Source organism: Sinocyclocheilus grahami, unplaced genomic scaffold (assembly GCF_001515645.1).
Source record: "Sinocyclocheilus grahami isolate Dianchi unplaced genomic scaffold, SAMN03320097.WGS_v1.1 scaffold320.1, whole genome shotgun sequence".
Classification (NCBI taxonomy): domain Eukaryota; kingdom Metazoa; phylum Chordata; class Actinopteri; order Cypriniformes; family Cyprinidae; genus Sinocyclocheilus; species Sinocyclocheilus grahami.
Genome location: NW_015505499.1, coordinates 516,196 through 543,191, shown reverse-complemented (window position 1 = coordinate 543,191; position 26,996 = coordinate 516,196). Strand labels below are relative to the sequence as shown.

The 26,996-nt window shown below is 37.5% G+C and overlaps 1 protein-coding gene across 2 annotated transcripts in view; it reads right to left on the bottom strand.

The window, feature by feature from the left end:
• LOC107602155 (striated muscle preferentially expressed protein kinase-like) overlaps positions 1-24,634 on the bottom strand; it is an 85,879-nt gene extending 61,245 nt beyond the window's left edge. The window contains exons 1-2 of one of the 2 annotated variants that reach the window (XM_016294570.1): positions 24,553-24,634; positions 23,916-24,408 (exon numbers count right to left, since the gene is read on the bottom strand). In XM_016294570.1, the coding sequence (XP_016150056.1) occupies positions 23,916-24,342 (427 nt within the window). In that variant the 5' untranslated portion in view covers positions 24,343-24,408; positions 24,553-24,634. Of the gene's footprint in view, positions 1-23,915; positions 24,470-24,552 lie in introns of those variants that run through there. The other variant, XM_016294569.1, reaches the window with a different exon arrangement.
• Between the last annotated feature and the right edge of the window lie 2,362 nt (positions 24,635-26,996).

Genomic DNA, 26,996 nt, shown 5'->3' with positions numbered 1-26,996 from the left:
TAATTGATGCATTTAGGTTTATTAAAAGGTTTATTAGAATTTGCATCCCTTGGACAGATATCATATCTTTAATGAGAAGACTGAGGCAATCATGTGCAGCTTTATATTTGCATAATGAAATCATGAATTATAGAATCACACACCTGCGATGTTAGCAAGGGGGTCTGGGAGACCCATCGATTTTGAGCTCTTTAATTTCACTGTACCGTTACAGCAGCAAAGTGCATGTCATACAACAAAAACACACTCGAAAAAGACATTGAGAAACAGACTGTGGTCTACGTGACGTGGCCACTGAAATGGATTGCCATTTTTCATAGCCAAACTGCTCTCATTATAGAGGCTGACGCCTGCTGAGGCAGAACATTAAGGGTGTTTTGAGAGAGCCAGACACCTGACACATTCCCTTATTCATTCTCATTAGCTGTCAATGCTCGTGTTCATAATGACCCAGGTGGATGGTTGTTTTCCTTCATTCCTGTAGTGTTGTCCACACCTGGGTCCTTTTGCTCTAATGTATTGCATGTTAGGCCAGCATGCATATAATTACAAACACTGCACTGAAAAGGGTATCTGGTGCACAAAAGCACATCAACTAGATGTACAATATATTTATAATGCACATATAACTGAAAAACAGCTTAATTGGTTCACAACCACTTTAATGTTTATTAGTTTAGTTGGTCAGCCATGAAAAATATTATTCTTCCATTTAATCACATTTAATATGAAGCCAAAATTTATTTATATTCTCAAGTCACATTCCTTACCAGGATTGCTGCACATTATTCCACGTTTGTCTTGTTTCTACCCAAACGTGCCTTGCCTCAAACAACATTCATTTTCATCTGATATCACAAATCCTTCTCATTTTGATTCCCATTTAACACCATCTTTTCATGATAAAATCAATTCCTGATGTATAAATGTCCAGTCGTACATATTTTCCTCATTAAATATCCTGTTTCACTCAGGAATACATCAGATAACAAAAGTAAATGGGTCAGAATTTGTGATGCTCAATATGAGATTTAATTTATCGATATCTGTCTATATTGTATATTAAATTATGCATGTTCATTTCTCCTCTTATCATTTAGATTTTATGGTTTTATTTATGGTTGGTAGTGTATACTAATACATTTGTAGCATTTCAAGTTAAATGATCATTTATGCTATTATAAATGGACATTAAATTACAATGAACAATAGTATATTTATAAACCAACATTAACCTAGATTAATAAATGCTGTAAAATAATGTTGCTCATAGTTAGTTGATACCTTATGCATTAACTAATACATGATACTCAATGCAATAACCAACATTAACAAAATGAACCTTAAAATCAAAGTAATGATCAGATCATCAGTATATCAGTATCAGCCAGAATTTGTCAAATTGGTGCATCCCTAGTTAGAATGCCATTTCATGTTGACTCAGTCTGTGATTCAATCTGTTTTTCTCAGATGTGAGGTGCTTGCTCAATGATGTGCACAGCAGTGTTACAAACTAGACTGTCAATTAACCTAGTCTCATTCTAAACATTTTCTGTGTGTCTTTCTTCTATCTCTCTCTTCAGCCCTCTCTCATTCTCTCTGACAGACAGTGGTCAATATCTGAGGGACCAGTACAGCTCTCTCTTTTCCCTGTTTCATGGATCCCATCGATCGGTCTTAAGAACAATTATAAGGCTCGACTGTATTCCACCAGGTGTCACAAAGCTGACACACGCATTTGTGTTGTTTTCACCTGTAAAACTCCCACATACCTCACTATCACTAGCCGAGACGTTGAATCATGGTGCTGAATACCAATGTTTCTGATTTAGGTTACTAGAAGAGGGGTCAGACAGTCTTTTTTTTTAATGAAATACAGGTCACACTTTATCTTAAGGTCCAATTTCCACTATAAACTAACTATGACTTTTGCCTTCAAAAACTTGAATTAATAGTTAGTAAGGTAGTTATGTTTAGGTATTGAGTAGGATGAGGGATGCAGAATATGGTCATGCAGAATATGTGCTTTATAAGTATTAATACACAGCCAATATGCTAGTAATATGCATGCTAATAAGCAGCAAGTTAATAGTGAGAACTGGTCCATAAATTAAAGTGTTACCGAAATACTTTTATTCATGCAGAATAAAACTGATCAGAAGTGACAGTAAAATATTTACTACGTTACAAAAGATTTCTATTCCAAATAAATATTCTTTTCAACTTTCTATTTCATGTTTCCAACACGGAATAATAAATAAAAAAGGTAATTGTGACTTTTCTTGCAATTCTGAATCTTTCACAATTTGGACTTTTTCTTATTGTTGCAATCAGAGTATAGGGCCTTTCGCACCGCGGGAACCTTTTCATAGTACCAGAACTAATTGTGGAACTACCACTTTTCCGCGTGTTCGCACCGCCGGAACTGGGTGCGATTTTAGTACCGGACTGCCTTTTTCGAGAACCAAATTAGCTCCTACTCCGGAGATCACAGCGTCCTCCATCCTCCTGTTGTTAACGTTGTTCTTCTTTGTTTCTGTTGTTGAACGCAGCGCACAAATGACGTCGCTGTCGACCGGCTTACGCCACTTCTTAGTACACACTGTCGGTGCGTATGCAACCCTTTAAATGGTACTGGGAAATAGTTCGCGCAAAATCCTCCCAGTACTTCAGTACTGTACATTTAGTTCTGGAACTAAAGTGGTGCGAAAGGCCCTTATGTGAGCAGAGTGGAGCGGCAACAATTTCCCCTCTGCGCTCCAAGCATTCAATAATCACTCCGCTCCGGGTTCACCATTTCCCACTCCCGCTCCACTCCTCGCTCCACTGATCAGAAACACGCTCCGTGGCTAAATTATTTCACAATGCTTGAAAAATCAAAGTTCTCTTCAGAAATTATATTAAACAAAAAATAAATGCATAATACTAGAAGTATAGTTTTAACATGGTTTATTGGAACACTACAATTAACCCAATTCCATATTAAATGACTGCTTAACTCCCTTAGCTTACTTGTCTGTGCAACGTCTCTACTATGGCGAAGCTGAGGGTAGTTACTTCAGAAACAGAAAGAATATCACAAAACAGCGTTGACCAAACTTTCTTCATTCCTGAATGTATGCGTGCGATCTGTACGTTATGTGCAAGCTTGTGTGTTCTGTCCGTGTGCAGCAATGTAGCAGCACATTAGTTTTGAGCGGAGATTAACAAACTGTACAACTTACAACATGCTTTAATCTGCCGCACTCGTCCATCGCCATTTTAACCTTCATATGTGATCCACATATCTGTCAAGCTAACTAATTATGTTTAATGCGTGATTTGGCATAATTTGTGCTCGTGACAGAGCGTTCTTGGAGCGAGTGAAAACCTTGACGCTCCGACTTTCAAAAAATTAGCTCCTAGCTCCAGGCAAAATCACGCCGCTCCACTCCTCGCTCCGCTCCGTTGCAATTAACAATAACAATAATTAAATAATAATTTAAAAATTCGGAGAAAGAAAATCAGGATTGCAAGATGTAAACTCAAAAATCTGAATTCTGCGTTTACATCTCATAATTCTAACTTTTTTTCCTCAGAATGGCGAGTTCATGTCTCAAATTGGAAGGAAGCAGTCAGAATTGTGAGATAAAAAGTCACAACTACTTTTTTATATTTTATTCTGTGGTGAAAACGGACTTCCAAACTATTCAGCAAGGATTTTTTTTTAATGACAGCTTTCATAAAATATATTTCATAATAAGAAATGTTTCTTGAGCACCAAATCAACATACTAGAAACATGAGTATCATGTGACACTGAAGACTGGTGTAATGGCTGCTGAAAATTCAGCTTTGCCATCACATGAATTGCATTTTAAAACAAATTAAACAGTTATTTTAAAATTTAATAACAATATTACTGTTTTAACTGCATTTTTGATCAAATATTGTACCCCACAGTAAAAGTCAGAAGACAAAGCCTCACATAATTAACTTGAAATCACTGCTTTGTTGAGGATCCCTTGAATAAACACTGACATTGAACCAAAGAACTATAGTGTGATCACATCTCATTCAAATTTGTTTTCCATGATGACTAATTTTAGCACGTTCAAAGAACAGCCACTCTTGAGTATCAGACAGGCTGTCTTGCAAACTCTTCACTCATAGCTGCAAATGCCCAGCAGGCAGTGAAATAATGGCTTCCTATCTTAATGTGAATGGCACACTATACAGAGTCAATGTGAGAGTTATGTGAACGTGATTAAAGCAAGCAGTGAGTCGTCCTCCAGGAGTCAGTCCCTCCAGTAAGGGCCCAAGTTCCCACTGCAAACTCTCCACGCTTAGATCAGCAGGGCCTCCTATTCCCCTCTCCCTGGGGAACCATCTAATGAAATGTGCAGCAATTCCAGAAGCCCTACAAGCACAGTGTAATAACCAAAATGACTCTACTTAACAAGAACAAGTCACATAAATCACAGGGCATGGGCACTTCTGCAGCACATTTATGTATGTGCTTGTAATGGGACTCATGCAAAGGAAGTTCAGGCTTAATGTAAAATAAAAAAGTCATTATTTACTCATCTTTGTTCTGTAAAACAAAATGAATTGTTAAGAAGCATCTGTGTTCATTCAGTTTGTATTAGTATGAATGGATAAAAGGGTGACAGAGTGCATATGGCCCAGAAGTCTGGGGGGCCCGCGATCGCCTACTGGCCATCGGGAGCACCGGGACATTCCATTCAAGTAGTGGGCCGATTGCCGAAACGAGGGAGACCTCGACCTAGGCGTTGTTTTTAAATTGCAGCGCATGCGAAACTGCATAAAGCAAATACTCCAAAAGTGTGAAGCAGCGCTACCCGCTGCATCCGCCAGCCGCGTGTCAAAGCAGAGCGGGATCAGTCACCCAAAGTTTTTTTTTTTAACTACCATTTTATAGTTTATTACTTATCTATTTTAAAAACCATATAACCATGTTAATGAGGACCATGGTTTTACTTCTTGTGACCACCATCCTACTAATACTATAGGGTTATGCAAAATTCTGAATTCTGAATCTCAATTCAGATTTTAAATAAATAAATAATGCTGAAATTTAAAAGGCATTCTCAACGCTTGGTTTTTAGATGGTATTTTAATATGATTCAAGCTTTACTGGAATACTATGCTCAAGTTGGCCTTATTAAGGTCAAATTTAAATAAAATTTAAAAGTGCTGTAAGCAGTTTCATCCATTTTGCTAACTTCAAAAAGAAAAACAACAAAGTGATATTTAAGGTGATAGAGGTGATAACCTCAAATCATTTTCCTTATTGACATCCCAGATTCCTCTCACATTTCAAACTCTGAACTGCATATTATCAGTGTGATAATGCAATGCTACCATTTTGTAAGTGATGTGAGATTTGGGGGGGAGAGGAAAACATCATGTGATGGCGTCGATGCTTACACTGACAAATCTCTCAAACGGACAACGTAATAAAGCACTATGAAGACAAAAATCCTGTTCTCCACTGCAGAATGGCAGCAAACCAGAGCAGATGGTTCTCCCTCAGCCTGCTGGTCCCTCACAGACACTGCAAAATGATCGAAGCAAATCTGGCTTAATCATCCCTTACAGTAACTGAAGCAGGGAGGTTAATGGGCTGAGTGCAGAGGAAATGGTGGGATGATTGTGGATGATTTTCCTTTACAACAAGCACCCCGAGTCCATAGTCATCTTGGATGATGCTCGGGCAGTTGCTCTAAAGTACCCACAACCAGCATAGAAAATTACCTATTTGACACAGCTGCCAATGGTGGTTAACTGAAAAAAATACTGGCCATGAAACTAAACTTCACACTTTTTTATAAACAATTAATACATGTAAATACAGTATGCCAACAGAATGTAGCTGTTTTTTCCGCACCTGTTCCAACAGACCGTGATTTCTATTATAGTAGAATCCTATAATAGTTCCTCCTATTTCCGTTTTGGTGATTTAGTGCAAGTAATATTCTTGTGTCACCACATGGGGTTCAGGAGGAAAGAAAAATAACTTGCATCCTAGATGATAAAATTTCCACTGAGGTGAAGTTGTTAGAAGACCCCACCGTTGTGCCAGATGTTTTCATCAGCACATGATTTTATTTGAATCGCTCATGTCGCTTATATTAGCTAGGGACAGATGTTCTCACAATTTGAGAACATCTTAAACCATCAAATGCTGCAGTTTCTAATAAAGTTACCAGCCAACCGGCAAATACCTCTGTTCTATTTACTGTCTATATCTAATTTTTACTCACATTTGGTGTTTAGAGTGGGTTAATTTTGGACCTTGGACACAAGTACAGACTGATATGTGATATTCCTATGTACTTGAGCCCTAGAAAAAAACAGTAAGTGCATCCAAGAAATCAAAAAGAAATCAACAGTGTGTAATCAACTAGTGCAACTAACCAGATAATAAAATGGATACCATATAAACATGTAACCAAGCATAAAATCATGCCTTAATGGCAAAAGTATACATTTAAGTAATATTAATCAACTACGAGTACTTACTATATGGTTAGGATGAGGCTTTGGTTTAGTTGCATGTAATTATGCATAATGTATTGTTATTATTACTATAGTAAGCACAAGTACACCAAAAAGTGTTACCAGAAATTCCCCAAAAAGGGGGAGAAAAATTTCTCGATATATTTTGTTGACTTTAAAAGCCTTGTGTCCAATCAAACTCTGGTATTTTAGTGCACGTTTATCCATCACTCAGTACTAGCTAGCCAAATTAGGCAGATGATAACATTGAAAGCTTGCGTAACATGCCCTCATTCTCAAAACACCAACTAAACATGCTTTGTGCTGGTCATCATGTTTTATTCAGTAAATTATAGGATGCCATTATTGAAATGATCACAATTACTGATATATTAATATTCTACATTTGTATGTTTATGTAAATTTTTTACATTTGTACAAGAAACTCTTCAGTGTTTTCCAGCATGATTTCTATCTTCCATATTCACTGTAAATGCACTTGTCAAGCAGCCATGATGTGAGACTGACACCTCCAGCTGACGTCCTCTAAAACACTTAGCCTCCATTTTCTGCCTTCCTCTCCTCTCTCTCGTCTGACTCAAAGCCCACTTCACTCGCTCCTTTGCTGCTCATATGTCTCTTCTTCCTCATCTTTTCTGGTTTTCTTACCCCCACAAATTCAAGCTCTTTTTCTCTGTACTTGCAGTTATACCTGTGCAAATCATCTTTTTCTCTCCAGCACCTTTAAGATACTAATCATGCTGTTTTCTAGATAAAGTCCTGATAAAGCATTCAGCTTTATCATCACTGGAGTAAACTATATTTTAAAAATGCATTAAAAAGGAAAACGGTTATTTTAAATTGCAAAAATATTTCACTGTTTTCTGTTTTTACTGTATTTCTTGATCAAATAACGGTATAGAAAAATTGCAGGCTATTCATTATCTAGTTCCTGCACATAAACAATGCACATGCATAACACTGAAGTCATGTTTTACACAAACAAAATCAATAAGTGATTCTATCACGCTAGACAACATGTATACTTCAGAAATGTTGGTGTCTACCGCCTGGTCTCCCTGTACTTTCACTGTAAATGCTTTACTGCACACAACATTTAGCCTTTTTTCAATTTTTTAGCCTGAGGGACTTATTTTCTGTGGTTATTGAACCTGGAATATTCGTTTAAAGCTCCTTTGCAGTAGCAGATCCATCCTGGGCATCGATCATCCAATAAGAGCAGTTCTGTCTCTGACGTACAGTCACATAATGGAAAAGGGCTAATAAAATTACACAGACAAATTTTAGACCGTGTTTCATCTCTCTGTCTGCCCGAGCACACAGACATTATTCTCTTTCTGTCCATTAAAGGAGACATTTGTTTTGGCTCAAGTCACATTAGCTCTAACCAGAAATGGTCCAGTGTACCTGACCTTTCTGCCACTTATTGATAGGATACAGTATAAATGATGGCAAAATCAGTGCTAACATTTTGAATTGTAACACTGCTAATATTGTTGTTGTATTGTTTTCTCATTTGAAAGTTGCTTAGGACAAAAGTGCCTTCTAAATGTAAATGTAAACTGAGATATAAATTTTTAAAGGGGTCATATGATGCGATTTAAATTTCTCCTTTCTCTTTAAAGTGTTACAAGGTCTTGGTGCATAACGAAGATATGTAAAGTTGCAAAGACTAAAGTCTCAAATTCAAAGAGATATTCTTTATAAAAGATAAAAGTCAACCACACCTACCTAAAACGGCTCGTTCTAACACGCCCCCACATATCTACGTCACTATCTGGGAAGATTTGCATAACGCCGCCCAAATGTTCACGCAAAGAAAGAAGGCGTAACTTTTATTCTCGCTGTAGTATTGTTGTTGCCGCTGCCATGTCGTGAAGGCGCTGTGTGTTTCGTTGTGAAAGCGAAACTACTTTGTTTGGCCTTCCAAAAGAGGACGATATCCGCTTCGTCATGCCTGGAGCTGATCCGTGCTGGTCGCTGAGGAAATACATCAACTTCGCGCTGTGGATCACCGGATCGGCTTTCACCGTGGACAAAGCGGAGTCCAGCCCGGGGTCGTCACATGTGGTTGCCGAAAGCCCGCCGGCTGCGCCGTTCTCAAGCCCGCCCGCCTCCGCTCACTCAGGCCCGCCGGCCTCCGTTCACTCAAGCCCGCCGTGTGAAACTACTTTGGTTGGGCTTTCAAAAAGAGGACACGACTAGAAATCAGTGGTTAAGGTGTATTTACAACACTTCCAGAACAGTTCAACCCAAATATTCAGATGTGTGCTGCGCATTTTAAGGAGGACTGTTTCCTGATCCTGGAAGAGTAGACTACAATGCCGGCTGTTCTGACTCACAGACTGTAAGTACGTTTTCATTTTAAGGATTTGCCACTGATGATTCAAACGCGAGCAGTGTAGAGTAGCGCTTGTTGTTTGTCATTTCTCCGATCACAAATGCAGACATGGTTTTATGTTTACGCGGCACAATGCAACGCAATGCGAAAAAAAGAGAGTATAAGTCATTATAATCCGTAATTATGTCCCCACTGGATGCAACAAATGCCTTGTTTATAATGGGTTTGAATGTTTTTTGTCTCGTCGCTCCAGCCGGGGCACACCATCAGAATATGGTAAGGGGCGTAACATTTCCGTCACACGCTTGAGTATTCGGCCAATCACAACGCACTGGATAGCTGGCCAATCACAGCACACCTCGCTTTTCAGACCGATGAGCTTTGTAAAAATCGTCGCGTTTCAGAAAGGCGGGGCATAGAGGAGAAACAATAATGTACAGTATGTGGAAAATAATGTGTTTTTTAACCTTAAACCGAATAAACATTTCATTACACCAAATACACAAAATAATGTTCTTTTTAGCGACATCATATGACCCCTTTAAAGGTTGTGGAACATAACCGTGTTGGTTAATTACTTATAACATCAAACTAACCGACTGACTAGCTGGCTAATACTTACATATAACACCTGGGAACTGACTAGCACATTCTGAAGTGTTTAGATTTTCTCCACAAACACAATAAGATTATATTTGTCCTGTTATTAACCGCAAGTAGGTCAGCACGAGATTGGAGAAAGGTAGGAGCATTTAAGTGAAATCAGTTCTGTGTGCGTCTATGTGATTGCTTATATAGGCCAGGGGTGCCCAACCCTGCTCCTGGCGATCGACTGTCCTGCAAAGTTTAGCGCCAACTCTAATCAAACACACCTGCCTTTAATTTTTAAGTGATCCTGAAGACCTTAATTAGGTGCTTCATGTGTGTTTGATTAGGGTTGGAGCTGAACTTTGCAGGACAGTCGATCGCCAGGAGCAAGGTTGGGCACCGCTGATATAGGCCCTATCGTCTTGAGATCCAATCAGCATTAAGAAGGTCAGGTTAAAAAATCCTACAAACTAAATCATCTGTCCAACACTTGTGCCAAATCTAGCAACTGTTTTTTACCTGTCATTCAATTTACCTGGAATAATGGGGTTTTGTTGAACTACAAGCAACAAAAAAAAAAACCATGATGCGCCAATTGTCACAGAAGTTTTGTAACCTTTTTTACTCAGAGTAAAGCTTTTACAAACGCTAACCGATTTGGAATGAGGTAAATACAAAACACCCTGCAGAGTATGACGCACTAAGCCAGCAACAAAAAGCCATTGAACAACAATGCAGTCACACTGCAGATGCACTCAACACACCAAGTTAGGCTCTTGAGAGCATTATGTGGAAGTGTCTGTGGCTGCTGATAATAGCTTTTTGCTCCCTTAGGAGCTTCCCTTAGCTTTACATAGTGCTTTAACAAACAGAGAAGGACAACAGCAATTCTCAACGGTCTTAAACTGGTGGCAAAAGCTACACAATCACAACAGAAACAAAGAGATCACTGGTCAGATGCCACCAAACAACCAAAGGACATTGTAGGTTCATAACGATGTCGAACGTGATGTGAAAATATTATAGTGAATCTGCTTTCGCCAACCTAGGGAGGCGAAATAGTGTAGTGATGGGTACTCACGTCACCAATGACGTTGTGATATTTGGATCTCATGTCACTTAAGGTGTGGTTATGAGTACATCACATAAGAAAGAATGGTGGGATCTCTAACTTGTAGAACCTCTTTCTGTCTCATCAACACAAGGAAGACACAAGTGTAATAAACTAGATTTTATTAACAAAAGACAAAATAACAATTTGGTGCCCACACACTGTTATTTGCAAGCACACAGAAAGCCTTAATTTATACATATCCTCTTTCGCATCTCCTTGCACTTGAATGGGCACATACACATCAAAGTATCTCAAAATACCTGTCTCAGCAAGTACTCTTTTGAACACATTCGGTTGTCTTATCTGAATGTAAACAGTGGAGCAAGAGATCACATGTGTATTGTTATATTGGATCCGTGCAATCAGTCTTAAAGGGACAGCAGCCTATAAAAACCTGCTGCTGTCTGTCTTAATGTTAATCAAACAACTTTCAACAAAGAATAATCTATACTTAATTTATACAGTGAACACTATGCATTACATTTCTGTACCTGAAAACGTATTAGACCTTATTTTATTTGTAATTTTGTTCTATTTTATTTCTACGCTTGAAATGTGTTTATTTGTTCTTATTATATTACTGACAGTTCATTTATGTTTAAAATGTTTGACCTTTATTAGTTATTCTAATTAGTCTGAAGAATGCCTGCCCAAAGGGCTACCAGGGATTTTGAAATTGAAATAACTAAGTAATAATGATGACACTGATTTAGGAACTTATCAGAGGTTTTCTCTCTGTCTGGTCATATTCTTTTGAAAGAAATTGATTTAGGGTTTTGGAGGTTCATTTCATAAAATATATATGAAAAAGAATGAAAAGAATATATATAATGAATATTTATCAACATTTCTTTTTACCTCATTGGCACATTTTAAGCATAAACCTAGAATTATGCTTTAAATAAAAATGGTTATTGTGGTAAAAAAAAGTACATTTTACTAGGGGTGCACCAATCCGATATTCAGTATCGGTATCACTCCGATACTGGCATTTTCTGCTGGATCGGGGTATTGGTCAGACGAGACCGATCCAAATCCGATATTGTGCATATTATTGTGCTGTGTTATTGTTAAGCCCCACGAAAAGCACAAAATCATTATAAAGCACCATAAAGTTTCCTAGCACTATATTCCAAGTGCTCTGAAGCCGTTCCATAGTTTATTGTGAGGTACAGATGAAAATTTAAGTCATTAAATTCAAGTTCACTTAAACGCTAATCTCCGCTGTGGCTGTCTGTCATCCTCCATTCAGCATTAAAACTGTGCGTCGAGTTCGTTTATGACAGTCAAGACAACGAAAATCTATTCAAGGTGATTCACTGTTCCTATTATTATACTTGATCTGTAGATAAAGATCAGTGGTTTTGCATAAAAGGACTTTATCTTGCTGGAGTTTAGTGCTGTTTCTAAATCACGTTACTTTCTACCGGGTGTCTGTAAGAGATCACTACACTGGAGTAGAGAGCACTATGAATCGTTCTTCATGCGCACAGTAAGTGAAATTTAAAACTGTTAAAAGAAAAGGCTCAATAACCTATCGCACAGATTTAATACACTACGCATTAAAATCCTCTTCCCGTTGTGCTTTGAACTTTTCTATGTGGAGACTTTTCTGTGACTCCATGTTGCTTCAAGCGCATCATTCTGTGCACGGGATGCGCATAAGCACTTTGTGCCGCTCCGTATAGGAGCCTTTCATCATGTTATAACACTTTTGCGCAATGAAAGATTATTAATAGCCTTTCTTGTTGTCTTATCTATTATATGTTGCTGCCTCATTACAGTGCTATACATTTAAAAGAAATGTCTTTTAATTTTATAGTAAATTAATTAATATATAAATATATTAGGCTACTTGTTTTTCATGAATTTATTTTACAACAATACAAAGAGCAATGTTTAACATTTTACCAGATTTAGCCCTATACTTATTCACGTTTATGTTTCCCACTAAATAATGTTTTTTTTACTAAATATTTTATAAAATGATTGTGCACTCATGATTTTTCTAGAGTAACTTTTGCTACTGAATTATCCACTAGCCTAGTTTATAGTAGTATTTTTATCATAGATTATGATTATATACAGTGGGGGAAAAAAGTATTTAGTCAGCCACCAATTGTGCAAGTTCTCCCACTTAAAAAGATGAGAGAGGCCTGTAATTTTCATCATAGGTATACCTCAACTATGAGAGACAAAATGAGAAGAAAAAAAATCCAGAAAATCACATTATCAGTAAAACACTGAAATCAACATGCCATTGTAACACTAATAAAACTGTATTTAAAGATTAAAGATACCTGAAAAATGTAAATATCATCTATAAGACTGCTCTTTGCTACTCTGGAACAATATGTATTGTGAAAAGCACTACACAATTAATAAAAATTTTAATGTTCCTGAGTCATTGTTGTGGCAAACTGTTGGTTGCTCTTGCTCCGCCCTTCCTAACTAGAGTGCACAAGCCAGAGTGCACTAGAATTCACTAGTGAGAGAACACCAGTTGAAGGTAGTTAAGTTAATCTATTAATTAGCAGGGTAGAACAGACTTTATGTAGAGTAGCAGTGGTTTGAACAAGGAAAACGATTCCTTTTTTGTGCAGAGTTAAGCTACTACAACAGACTGAAGAAGCAGCCGGTGAGCTTAATATTTTGTACTTGGGTTGTTTGTTCAATCATGTTGTATTTGAATCTCATTAGTTTTGTATTAGTTTGGTTTGTGAATTAGGTCTGGTTTTCTATATAGAGCGTATATTTAAATTTAAAAGTTGTAAAAAGGATGTTTAAAATCATTTATTTAAAAAGTAGTGTGTTTGGTATGTAAAAGTATATAAACGGTTAAATATCTGTTGTCCATCTGATTAATCTATGTTTTAGCTATATTCATTCATCTCATTTAAAACAATTATATTGTAGACGCCTCTAATACTTTTGCTTTAAACATTTCTGGCAACTAAATTATTACTAAATAAAAGCAAAGTCAACGATATTAAGTAAAGCAGCAGTTTTTGGCTCTTATTTGAAAAAAGGTGAGTTAATAAAAAAAAATATTTGTCTTCTATTAAAATCAGTATTATGATAAAGCCTTCCTGAAGGTAAATGTTTTAACTGTATTTTTACTGTTGGCACAAATGTTTCTACCAAAAGATAACAGGTAAACCCACAGTAGTCTGTGAGTTATGAAGGAAAATATAAATAAATGAAAAAATATTAAAGAACTGTCCCCAGTCTCCTCCATGTCAAGAACAGAAGAGTCTGATCCCTCAAGTATTGAGTCACCTCTGGAGCGGAGCGGTATTGTGTGGTCTGTCTTCGACTGGCAGGGTTATTATGACTAGCGGTGAGGTGGGTGTTTGCAACCTTTGATCATTACTGGCTTAAATTAGGAATTCTCAAGCACATGACTTCACTGGCAGTCTGCACGTGAGACTTGCACCATGTCAGTCTCACTCATACCTGCCCACATCTACACACACACACACACACAGCATGGGTGTTTAACCACACGCTTAAGGACAGCAACAACTGCAGCTCGATAGGGTAAGTCCCTGTCTTTCTGTGGCCATTACACCATAATGGCAGCCAGTCTGTAGGACTGAAGCTACCGCAGTGATGACAAATTGAAGCATCATACCAGATATCGGAAGCAGACTGATACCTGTCCAATATGTTTACATCACAGCATTTCCCCAACATTCGTACACGCCTTAAACGGTGCACATCCTCAAGCTTCATCAATCTGTGCTGCAGGCTAAAGTTGCCATGAATAAAAGATGAGGCAGATGGACCCTGTCTCACTATCTACTCAATCAACATGTAGTCCACAGCCACAGCAGAAAGAGATACAGTAAATAAGACTGTAGCATTTTAAATGAGACTCCCCAGATCTGCCTATAAAAAATGTGGAATAAAAACAACTAGTGACTTGTTGCTTTAATATAATAGTACCTATTGTCACGGAAACACCTGCCTCACCAGCCAAATCAGCCTCCTACACCCGCTCACAATCACCTGATTACTAATCACGGACACCTGCACCCACTTACCACACCAGTCACTCGTCAGCTGGTCTCAAGGTTACAAGCATCTCAGCACGGGTTCCTTGCCTACCTACCTGCCTGTCAAGCCTAGGATTCCTCCTCTCTCGGCTGAAGGACTAGATTGTTGATAATATTACATACATACCACTATGTGTGAAAGGGATTTGAAAATACATACAAAACTACTCAAAGGACCAGAATATATTCAGCTCAGATATGTTTATTCAATTAGCGTAAGCTTCATGGCTCCTCAGTTAATCAGGGGGTCTGGGGCAAATGTTGCGTTTGCCCCAGTCTCATGAGTGTAGCATCATGGGAAAGTACTCTGTGTGAATCCATTTGATTTTAAAGCTATGCTAATTAGGAGCATTTAATTGGAAACAGAGGGAGTGCCGTGTGTGGAATCTGACTAGTGGGAATACAAATGGAATGGAAAACCAACAATCTTTCCAGTCTAAAATGCTCGTCAGAAAACACAAAGTTCCAACTCTGAATTCTAATAAGACAAGCTGTTTGAATTTAAAAGGCAGATAAATGCACTCCTGTGATCACATATTCTATACTTATGCATTAAGTTGCTATGTTGTTTGAAAATCATAAGCAGTAAACAGTTAGGCCAATGAACCTCTTGATGTCTTATCCACCTTATTTTGCAGCTAAAATACTAAGCAAATGGCACCAGAAAGCTCACATATTCAAGTTACAAATGGCCACATCCACTCTCACATCAAAAATAAAGTGGATACATACATTTAGCTGTTGTTGCCACTTAAAATTAAAAGCATTGAAACTGAAATTTTAAGTAGAGGAAAAGGGAAAAAAATAAACAAAAATCAGGTCACATTTTATTTTAAAGGGGTCATATGATGCTTTTTTAAAGATCATTATTTTGTGTATTTGGTGTAACGGAATATGTTGACATGCTTTAATGTTCAAAAAACACATTATTTTTCAAATACTGTACATTATTGTAGGTCCTCTATGCCCCGCCTCTCTCAAACGCTTTGTTTTCTACAAAGTCCCTCCTTCCGACAAGTGCAGTCTGCTCTGATTGGCCAGCTGACCCAGTGCATTGTGATTGGCCGAACACCGCAAGCACTCGTCGGAAATGTAACGCCTCTTACCATAATCGCGAGATTCATCTTTCAAAATAAATGTAAAGCCCAGAACAGAGGGGGAACAGAGTCGCGTGACAGACACAGTGATGAAGCTGGTATCTGTTTGTGATGTGACCCCCTCTCTCTCTCTCTCTCTCTCTCGCTCGCTCGCGCACACACACCCACACACGATGCACAAAACTCCGCATTTGAACAGTCAATAGCAAATACTTGAACTAATAACAAACCAGTAGCTGATTCAGAAGCGCCAGATTGTCATAGCAAAGTCAGAATTTCCTTCTCTCCTAGGTTCCCGAAACGGTCATCCATAAAATGCATTGCTGTTCTGTTGTAAGTAATCTTAAAGATTCCTAAATGCATCTATTTCCGGAAGGCCAAATTAAGTGCTTTTGCTTTCGCCCTAGAAACACACAGCGGCTCCCTGACATGCTGCTTCAACACTAACTGCGGTTACGGAAACCACGCCTTCTTTCTTTGCGTCCACATTTGGGCGGCATTATGCTAATATTTCCACATAGGGATGTAGTTATGTGGGGGCGGGTTAGAACGAGCCGTTTTAGGGGGGCGTGGCAGAGGCTTAACTTTGATAAAGAAGATCTCTTTGGTTTTGAGACTTTAGTCTTTGCAACTTCAGGGATCTTATCTATGCACAATCAACTTGTAACACTCCAAAGAGAAAGGAAAACTTGAATTTCATCATATGACCCCTTTAAGTTCCAGTTGTTGCCTTTAACAAACCATTAACTACAACTTTTGCCTGCTTATTAACAGTTAGAAAGGTAGTTAAGTTTTGGTATTGGATAGGATTATGGTTATGCAGGATATGTGTTTTATAAGTAATAAACAGTCAATATGTTAATAATAGGCATGCCAATAATCAAAAAGTTAATAGTGAGAATTGGTCCCTATACTAAAGTGTTACCAAAAATCACAATGCATGGTCTCTTGTTGCTTAATGCTTTAGTTAATATCTATAAATCTGAAGTGGAACACTAAGGTTAAATGCTAAACACTGTTAAAAAATTGTGAGTTTTTTGTGAGCATCAGGCTACAGGCAATCACAGAAAAAATGAGTGGGTCAGTCAGGCAATCAAACAGCCTCTCCTACATAACATACAGTTCATAATGCAAAAGAGATGGTTGATGGTTGCACTTCATTCTAAAGAAAACAGCCTGGACCTATTCAGGAATTTCATGTCCCTATATAGAGATCTCTGAAAGACAGGTGAAGCCTCATTTAGCAGTGAGATGTGTTTCAAAGGATGCATATGCTGGTCTGCAATCTTCTCAGTTCGACTAGTGTATTGTTTCATCACAAAGACTTTGCAATGTATTTGTGAAGTTTGCAATAGACATCTATAAAAAAATATATACTGCAAAAATATAACAAAAACCTTACCAGCACAATTAAACAATTAAAATGCAGAGCATGTCTTAAAGCTTCTCACTGGCTAAACAATATCCCTTGTTTTGTTTTTTTTTTGCAATTTACAGAGCCAAGTGCTGACATAGAGACAGGTGTGATATCTATATTGCAGTTAAATCTATCAGGTATCACATTTTCTGCATACTATTCCAGAAAAAATATTACTTACAGCACCTTTAAACTTATTTCTTGCATCAGTGAATCGCCTAACCTCAAGTCATGTTCAGCACACCACCATTGCAACAATATTCATCATTCAACGCAGGGAACAGGAGCACAGTATGGAAATGTATTATATATTTCGATTTGTTCCAGAGAGGGAGAGAGAAACACAAAGATGACTCAATCCAAACCAAACCAAACGTGTGGTCACCCTTGAGGATCCTCAAATCTTTCTTACATCATAAACCTTGGAAAAGATGCCAGTGTGAAAAGGTGTAGACTGAAATACCGCAGGTCTTAAAAATGCAAGCAAGATGAAGAGGTCTCGAGCGAATGTGGGGTGTTTATTTCTCTCTATGGCACCCTGAAGCCCTTTCATGCTCTTTAAAACACTGGTGAGTCAGATGTTTTTATTCTGGAGCCATCTTATATGCTTAACACCATAGCAAAACTACTGCCTTGAAGCAGTACCAAAAGATTAGGTAATGCAATTGTGCCATGTAAGTATTCAAAATTATTTCAAAACCAATACACATAACTGCATGAGCATGTTTTGTTTTATCACATCATTATCAAAGCTTTGAGGTCATGCCACCTCTCTGCCATAAACCAGGATGGAATGAGATTACATAGACCATCATTATGGCTTTAATTAGATCAAGGACAAAAGCTCAGAGATACAGTGGCGTCATTTTGAGGTTTCAGGGCAAGAAGGGTCAATGAAACTCCAGCCACTTATATAAATGCCACAACAAGACAATTGTATGTCCACTTCACTAAATTATGGCATATTTTATGAAGCTGCTGTTGGAACAAGTACACAGAATGGCAAAACTGGATTTAGCAAACAATATAATATAATATAATATTACATTTTTGATTAATAGCTTATAAAACATAATTATATTTTAATATTATTTTAATTTGATTAATTATTTAAATACATTTAATATAGTTCAGCCAAGAGTGAAAATAATATTTTAAAATAAAATAAATCATAATATAATATAATATAATATAATATAATATAATATAATATAAGGGGATAGTTCAGCCAAAAGTGAAAATAATATTTTATGAATGACTTAATATTAATTAAAGGTTATAATTACATTTTCCAAAGCTGTTGATGAAAAATAATTTATTAACATGAATTTATTATAATTAATATAAAGTGTGTCCAAGTTGAAAATTATATTTAATGAATGAATTAATCTAAATTTTATAGAGCTATTGTTGAAATGATATAAAAAAGACAATTTAATTTTGTATAATAATTATAATAATAGTATAAATTACAGATAGTTCCACTCAGAAGTGAAAATTGTCGTTATGCACTCATGTCGATGCCCGTCTGTATGCTGTTATTCTTTTTCTCAATGGAACAAAAAGGAGATTTTTTTTTTATACAGCAATAGCTCACAGTGTCCTGATGGTGCTTAAAAATAGTAAAAAGATTCAATAATTGCAGAATTTAAACTGATGAACTATTCTTTTAAATTTCTGTATACAACTTTATGTAGAGATTAGAGCAACAAAAAGCTTCCGCGGTGACACATAAAAGTGCAACACCGGAGGTTTGTTAAAACCACCCACTCACTAAAGGCCAATGAGAACCTAAGCACAAAGTAAACAAGATGCTTTTAAGAAAATTAAAATCAGTGGATCATCATTAAGTGTTGATGCAAATGCAGTTAAAAAGAAAGGAAAACTGTCTCAAAGTGCAGAGGAAATGGGCTTTCTAGCGATGCAGAATGTCGCCAATAGCAGATTGGAAAAGCAATAACTTTTCAGTGCAGCCTGAGGGATGCTTCAACTCATCAGAATCACTACACAAAACCGAATAAATGCATATTAACTCAAGTTTATTCTAATGCACTGAATTAGTCTTTTTGCATCCAGTATTGATTCATATCCACCTACGAGCAATGCAACAACACAACCTCTCAGCTGGACAAAGAAAAGCTGGTAATAGGCAGAAAATGAATGACTGAAGGAGGCACAGCTGTGTGCTTTGTTAGAGAGAGCGACAAAATGTTCCTCAGCATGTGTGTGCGCATGTACGATTTTGAGTGTGATTGTGCGTAGATGCTCTTTTATATAAAATCAACTACTGAGGACTGTTATTACTTCCCCTCTATCATCCTCTTTGCAAATGGTGAAACTGCATTTCACCTACCATAAAAGAACAAAACAATATTCAACCGCTCTAGTAATTTTCCATGAGTCATACGTGCTGATGACAAATTAATAACTTTATCACTCTGCGAGGGTCCATTAGCAAAACAAGAGAAATCCTTTGAAATCCATGCAATTTATCAGGGATTATAATTTCCATTTGGATTCAAATATAAATGATGTCTGAGACCTTTCATTACACACTCCACTGAGCATTTTTGTGTGGACATTTTGACCTCTGGGGCCGATGGAAAGTTGTGCATAGCCAACAGAATGCTCTCCTTTCAATGCAATTATTGCTAAGTGTGTGGGCTGAAGCCAAATCCCACACCTTACTGCTTACCCCCCAAATGCAAACGCAAACGTTTTGAGACTTTCATTGCTTTGCATTGAGAAAGCCATGCAATCCATGTCATATACATTCATTAACATACAAGATTTCAACTGTAATTTTTAAGCTAATGACCTCGAGAAGCACTTGAAAGAAAGCTAAGTTTCAAATAAAAACCAACATTAAAGACTCCAAGTAAAGAGAAAACAAAGGCTATGTAAGCAACTCTCTTCAACAAGATGATAAAGCTGTACATTTTGATGTTTCTCTCTACATCCAGATGTACTTTTCTCTCTGTACATCATTTCCATACTGGTTTTTCCACCCCAGCAGTTTGAAACATCCATATTAGAAAAAGCACTCCGTAATGCACAGAGCAATTACAGGTGAAATGTTCCCTGAAGAGACAGAGACAGCAGGCCCTTTGCAAGATAACTATTCACTGAGGATGAATATAAGTACTCTCGGTTTGAGTGTCAGCTGAAGCATACCAGAAATATACATTGCTGTTGCATGTTTACAGATTTAAAGGCTAAGGGTGGGTTGCACCAATAACGACTTACACCGCAAAGGGGTTCGTTTATCCAGGTTTTATTTTAATTCAAGCCGTGTTGCACTTAAATTTGAACATGGCTTAACAAATCAGTCATTAAACCTTCAACCTGTGATTAAATGTGATTGTCTGCCATGATTGATTCACCATAAATGGCAGTAAGGTTACTAGTTACTTCCTTTTTTAGTGACATTAGAAACAGCCTTTGCAAGAAGTACTAGTATGTAGTAAAGGGATTTTTAAAGAAAAAAAATCCTACTGTTGCAACAGTTATCGAGATCAAAGACATACAACTAAATCTCTAACTGAAATTCAGAGGTTATATTAATGAATGCACATGATTAAAACTACACTATAGGTTTCATAATGGTTGAAGTACAAACAAGGAAATGTACCATAAATCTAGTCCTTATTAGTGCAACCCACTGTGAAATACTCGTTTGCTATGTTTAAACATGATGGGCACCAGCCAAAGTCAGGCTGGTGTCTTGCCTCACAATCTAAATCAGTAATGATTCTCAGACAGCACTGACTATTTCAAAGCAGGCTATTTTTACCATTCATGTAATGACAGTATTTTACAATTGTAAACCAGGCAAAAACATACTCTCCCCCTCATTCAGACTGACTCTAATTGAATAAGGTCTAGGCAAAACTCCTGTGCTGAAGGCCTATATATAGCTGTGATGTCTTCCTGTGTAACCGGAGAATGAGTGGCCTATTAACATCACAAAAATCTCAAGCCTGGCACATTCCACTGTCAGAAATAACCAGAGGGGTAGAGAGAGATGGTCCTTCAGGCCAAGAAGACAGGAGAGACATTGAAAGACAGAGAAGTGGGGGGGGAGCGTAAGAAATGCAGAAATAAGAACAGAGAGAAAAAGTAGAGATTCATAGACTGGGAATGGTCAGAATGACAAAGAAGTAAAACAAAACAATATAGACTCCAGAAAGATCGAAAAGAAAGAAAGGGGAGGATAACAATGGGTAGGAAGAGGCAGAAAAAAAGACATTGTGAAAGAAAAGCAAAAGAGAAAGAAAGACATATGGCATTTAGCTGAGTGACAAGACAGGTGTAATCACCACAAGTTGTCCAGAGGATTGACACATGCATCATGACTACAGACATCACAGACACATACTCTAGATCAGTGGGTCTTAACTGGTTTTGCTTCAGGACCCATTTATTTACTGGGCATAAAAATGTTAAGAAAAATGCACAAAAAACCAAACTGAAAAATATTGTACTATAAATGCACTAAAAGACAGCGATTTATTTTGCTATCATAACTATGCACAATAATATGGTTATCTTTTATTAGATTGCGACCTATTGAGAACAACCACTGCCTTAGAACAGTTTTCAACCTTTACACGCCCAGAATCTCAAGCCATTAAAAAAAAGGGAAAAGTAGCAGAAATTTTAGTTCTGTATGCCTTATACAAAATATCTTCTCCACAGATCCTCCTGGAGTATACACTCAGGGACCTCCAGAGGTCCAGAGACCCTAGGTTGAAAGTCCTGGCACTACAAAAACTAAACTGGGTCCAGTGAGATGTAACAAACCCTTAAAAAATCTAAAACCCAAAAGAAGATCATTAAATGTCAACCATTAACACTGAATGCAATAAACACCATACAACAATTTTGCATTTAAAGAGAATGCTGCAAGTACAGTAGAGGTGAAAGTTTGACTTGGCTACATAAAGCACCTACACTATTTCTGCTGATGGAGTGCAAATGAGAAACACAAATCCAATGAGAATCATAAAAGGCGCCTGCATTGCTGAGCACTTTGGCGATAAATGTTAGTGGCAATCATAACACTGTCAGAATGATGAGAATGATGTGCTCTGACGTGGCCAGTTCAGCACTGTGACTGTGAATGACAACAAGGAGACAAAGCTAATCCATCTAAACACATCTGAAGCTGGACGCCATCACCTCTCATCACAGCACTGATCCAAAACCTATTAAATAAATGAAAAAAATGAAAAATATGTCATTAATTACTCACCCTCATGTTGTTTCAAACCCGTAAGACCTTCATTCATCTTCAGAACACAAATTAAGTTATTTTTGATGGAATCTGAGAGCTGTCATAGACAGGAATACAACTGAAATGTTCCCAAGTCCAGAAACGTAGCAAAGAGATCTGTAAAATAATCCATGTGACATCAGTGGTTCATCCGCAATTATACAAAGCTATGAGAATAATTTTTGTGCGCAAAAGAAAAGAAAAAAAAAAACAATTCAACAATTCGTCTCCTCCACATCACCATGGTGCTATTTTGCAGAATATCTGCGGCGTGACGCAGCTGACACAGAATAGCATACGTTGTTTACGTCCAACGGACAAAAAGTATTCTCGTAGCTTCGTATAATTGCGGATGAACCACTGATGTCACATGGATTATTTTACAGATCTCCTTGCTACGTTTCTGAACTTGGGAACATTTCAGTTGCGTTGCTGTCTATGCAGGGTCAGACAGCTCTCAGATTCCATCAAAAAATATCTTAATTTGTGTTCCGAAGATGAACGAAGGTCTTACGGGTTTGAAACGACATGAGGGTGAGTAATTAATGACAGAATTTTCATTTTTGGGTGAACTAACCCTTTAACTCTGAACAACTAAAACAATATACCACTTATTCCTTTCTGACAAAATTACAAATGAAGTATTAAGATACAATTCACTATTATTTCCTAGGGTTAAGTGATTTACTGAAAATTCAAGATGTATGTGTGATAATTTTGTTGGTTAGATCAAATTAAGCATCGTTACAAATATTGCAACTGTTGTCTTTGTTGCAAGGCTGAAAAATATAGCAATAACTTTTTTTAGCTATACTGCCCAGCCCTATTGTTCGCACATTCTTTGTAAAGACAAATCGTTTCTCTGGGAATCTTTGTACATTACTACTGAGACATATTTTAGACTGTAAAAGAAAACAATATCTGCTACATTTCTGCCCAAAGGTAATTGCAAAGGGCACATGAAACCTCCTCTCCATTCCCAGGTTAGTAAGAAGGCAAAATGCTTATTTAAAACCTTCAGAGGAGAAGACGAAGCACCCTGACTTGGGGGGCGGTAATTTCACAGCTCTACTTTGGGACGGTTGAGCAGTTTGTCTCAGCCCATCAGCTGCCCCCATCATTCCACCTTCTTCCACCAAACAGGTCCTTGAGGTAACTGCCACAATGGAACCCCAACCAAACAAAGTGACTGAAGAAGGAGGAGTGGCTACTTCACTTTATTTTCTGTAATTGGATTAGCCACCATTTTGTGAGACACATCAGAGGGATGTGTTACTCCTTTAGCAAATTATCACATATCATGTTTTGGTGCGCAAGAACGTCTGCCTTCCACCTTTTTCTCTGAAGCCTAAACTCGATAATTAGCCACATAAGCTTGATAATCAGGCACAATGTTCTTATGTTGGGGATCTTATGTTCCAGTCATTTCTACAAGGCTGTAGGTAGTCTGAGTTCTCAAAATGAAACATTAGTATTACATTAACATAGCTACATTCGTAGTTACCTTCACCCAAATCCAAAACGGCAAGGACAGCACTGCTTCTGACCTCTCCAAGATGGTTGGTGGCGATGCAGGTATAGAGGCCAGCATCACTGGGTTTGCAGTCCCTGATCCACAGGCCTCCGTATTCCTGGTTATCCATGTTGAGCAGGTCATCATTGTGGTACCAGTAGAGGGTAGGTTGTGGGTCTCCAGCCACAGCCACTTTCAGACGGATATCACAGCCGGTACCTACCGCAGCGTTCCTCATCTTCCGGATAAACACTGGAGGAGTTGGGGTTGGGTAGACAGAAGCAGCAGGGTCTGGTACGACCTGATCTGAACTAACTTTTGCCCGTTTTGTTGGTATCCTGGGACTTGGAGGAGCCATTCCTCCTGCTTCTTCATCAGCACCCTTCTTCAGGGTCATCTGAACCTCAGCTTTCCTCATGATCCAGTGGAGAGCTTCTTTACGGACTGCTACACGTTACCAAACTGATTGAAGCTTCAAGTATCTCTAATGCACAATAAATTGTCCAAAAATAAAAGAGCTTTTCATAATTTGGAGTTTTGATTTGGTAAACATATTCCAAACACTCAAGCAGACTCAAATGCAAGACTACACTCCAGGTTATCAACACCAGTTAAATGCAATACTTACTTATAATATGACTTCTTGGAAAAGTGGAAATCTCTACGTGCATTAACAGAAGACCTTCTTAAAGGCCTTCAGGCAAGTAGAAATGTCAAAAGAAAAGTGTGTAGAAATTTCCCACAGGTTTTCTGCATCATAAATGTTTTGGAATATGTTTCTCAAATCCTTGAGATGTCCAATTAGAGAATCTGAAAACAAAATGTTTAATCTTTCTCCAACTAGGCGAATGTAGCTTGCGCCTGTACTCCTGGCTGGATGATATTTTTAGAGCGAGTCCCTGAGGATCATATTGCATTAGCAGCTACCCCTGTTGCCTTTTGGAAGATTTGGCCTCAGCTTTTCACCCTCAGATTCAGGTCCCCCAGTTCTTCGGGATCTAATGGGAAAAAAATGGCCGCTGGATCCTTTAGGTGATTACTCAATTGCAGGATTTCCAATGGGTTTCCAACTCTGTGCCTGCGGTGCCCAGACTTTCGTCCCCTTGCCCTCCAAGTTAGCCCCCTCCCTCCACTCGCATGTCCCCCCGGGGAGGTTACAGACAAGTCCCACTAAGTCATCAAGGAACAGCTGTACCCTGATAGGTCAAATTTTTTGGACAGCCCGGATGCTTTGGCCCAGCCCGTCATCTTCTCCCCTGGCACTCACAGCCAATCACAAGCTTCAGAGAGTGTGACATGGGGGCCTAATGAGGGAGGGGTTCGGAATAAAGCTCTGATTCATGCGTCAAAGATAGCTGCTGAGTAAGAATCTACATCATCACTACCATCAGTTTCAGTCTTGGCAGTGGGATTTTTTTTTAATTCTCTCTTGATTCAGTACTCAAGCCTTGTAAGGATTAATATAATTTTTCAAACATCCCTCAGGACAAAATCAGTTGATATTTGATTATCTCATCAGTGATGGAAATAGTTATCAGGATTAAATAAATAAATACAATCAATGCAACGATATCTTGCAAATTCCAAAGAAGACCATGAGAACAAAACAAAAAACTCTAATAACAACAGCTGCTATACAACATAGATTGCCATCTGCTGGACACTATGTATACATGCAAGCTGTTTTATGGTACATCTAGAGATGTAAAATAATGCTCAACTTTTATATTATTTTATGTAATATATATATATATATATATATATGTGTGTATGAAAATCATGTTTTTTCATTGTGCATTCCAATTAATCTCAATCAAACTGCAGTTGGGTTACTGTGATTAGGTAAAAAATAACAAAAAAATACCGCTAACATAATAAAACACAATAAAAACATGATAGCATAATAAAAAACATGATTTTTGGAATTTAAAAAAAATGGAGTTGTCTGTTTTTTGCAAATAAACTCTTCATATATATATATATATATATACATACACACACAAATAAAAACTTTATAAATGACTATTTTATAACAGCAAATAAGATGTACACAATTGCTGGTGTTAAACACTCATTTATTCAAATATAAATCATAAATCATTCATATATCAAATTTCAGCATTGTTCCATGTGTTTAAATAAGTAGCTAATTAATAATAATGTGAATTAATAATAAAATATATATATTTAACAAACTCATTTCACATATTTATTTATTTTAAATTCACTAAATTGAAAACATAAAAAATGTCCACTATTCACAGACAATGCTACCTGTAGGTTTTTGTTATATATATATATAAATATATATATAGAGAGAGAGAAATAGATGTTTTATATTAATTGGATTTTGTTCATTCAGCAGCAGTTAGCTGCCTATGCAATTAATTCAAAAAGTTCAAACACTTGACTGATCAATCAGCATGGATGATATATTATTCTATCACTAATTAATTAAATGTGTACAGTAAACATCAAGTACATAACTCAAAATAATATTGTATTCAATGATACAATATAATGTATGTATCAGGGCTATTTATACAGATTTGTATAAAATGTACAATATGACAGTTTTCACAGCTTTGTGAATGTTTTACCTCAGATACATTTAACACCAGCAGAGTGTTCACAAACCGCCAACCCTCTAGTACGTTCAACAGATGACTGATGTTCATTTCCCCTACTTTAAAATGAGATCGGAAACAAGTAAAAGATTTCAGAGGGCTGGATTTCATGCTAAGCATGTGCCTTCTCCTTGGAACCCCCTTTGAAAGGAAAATCCTCTCTGCAGTTTGTCCTGCAGGACCCAGTTGTCATAGAAACAGCATCGTGCTCTGGATTGCTGAATTGAGAGCAAATGTGTGGATGGTGCACAGGTCTCTGAGTGAGTGGGAGGGAACAGGGGAGGCAGATACAACACTTTACTATTCTAACACAATAGGGGAGATAGCAGATGTTTCAGCTGGACACTGTTTTAGGGGCTGGAATGACTGGAAAAGGCGTGGATGAATGGCAGGCATAGTGACACTGGTGACAAGAATGATGACGTTAATGGACAACAATGAATAG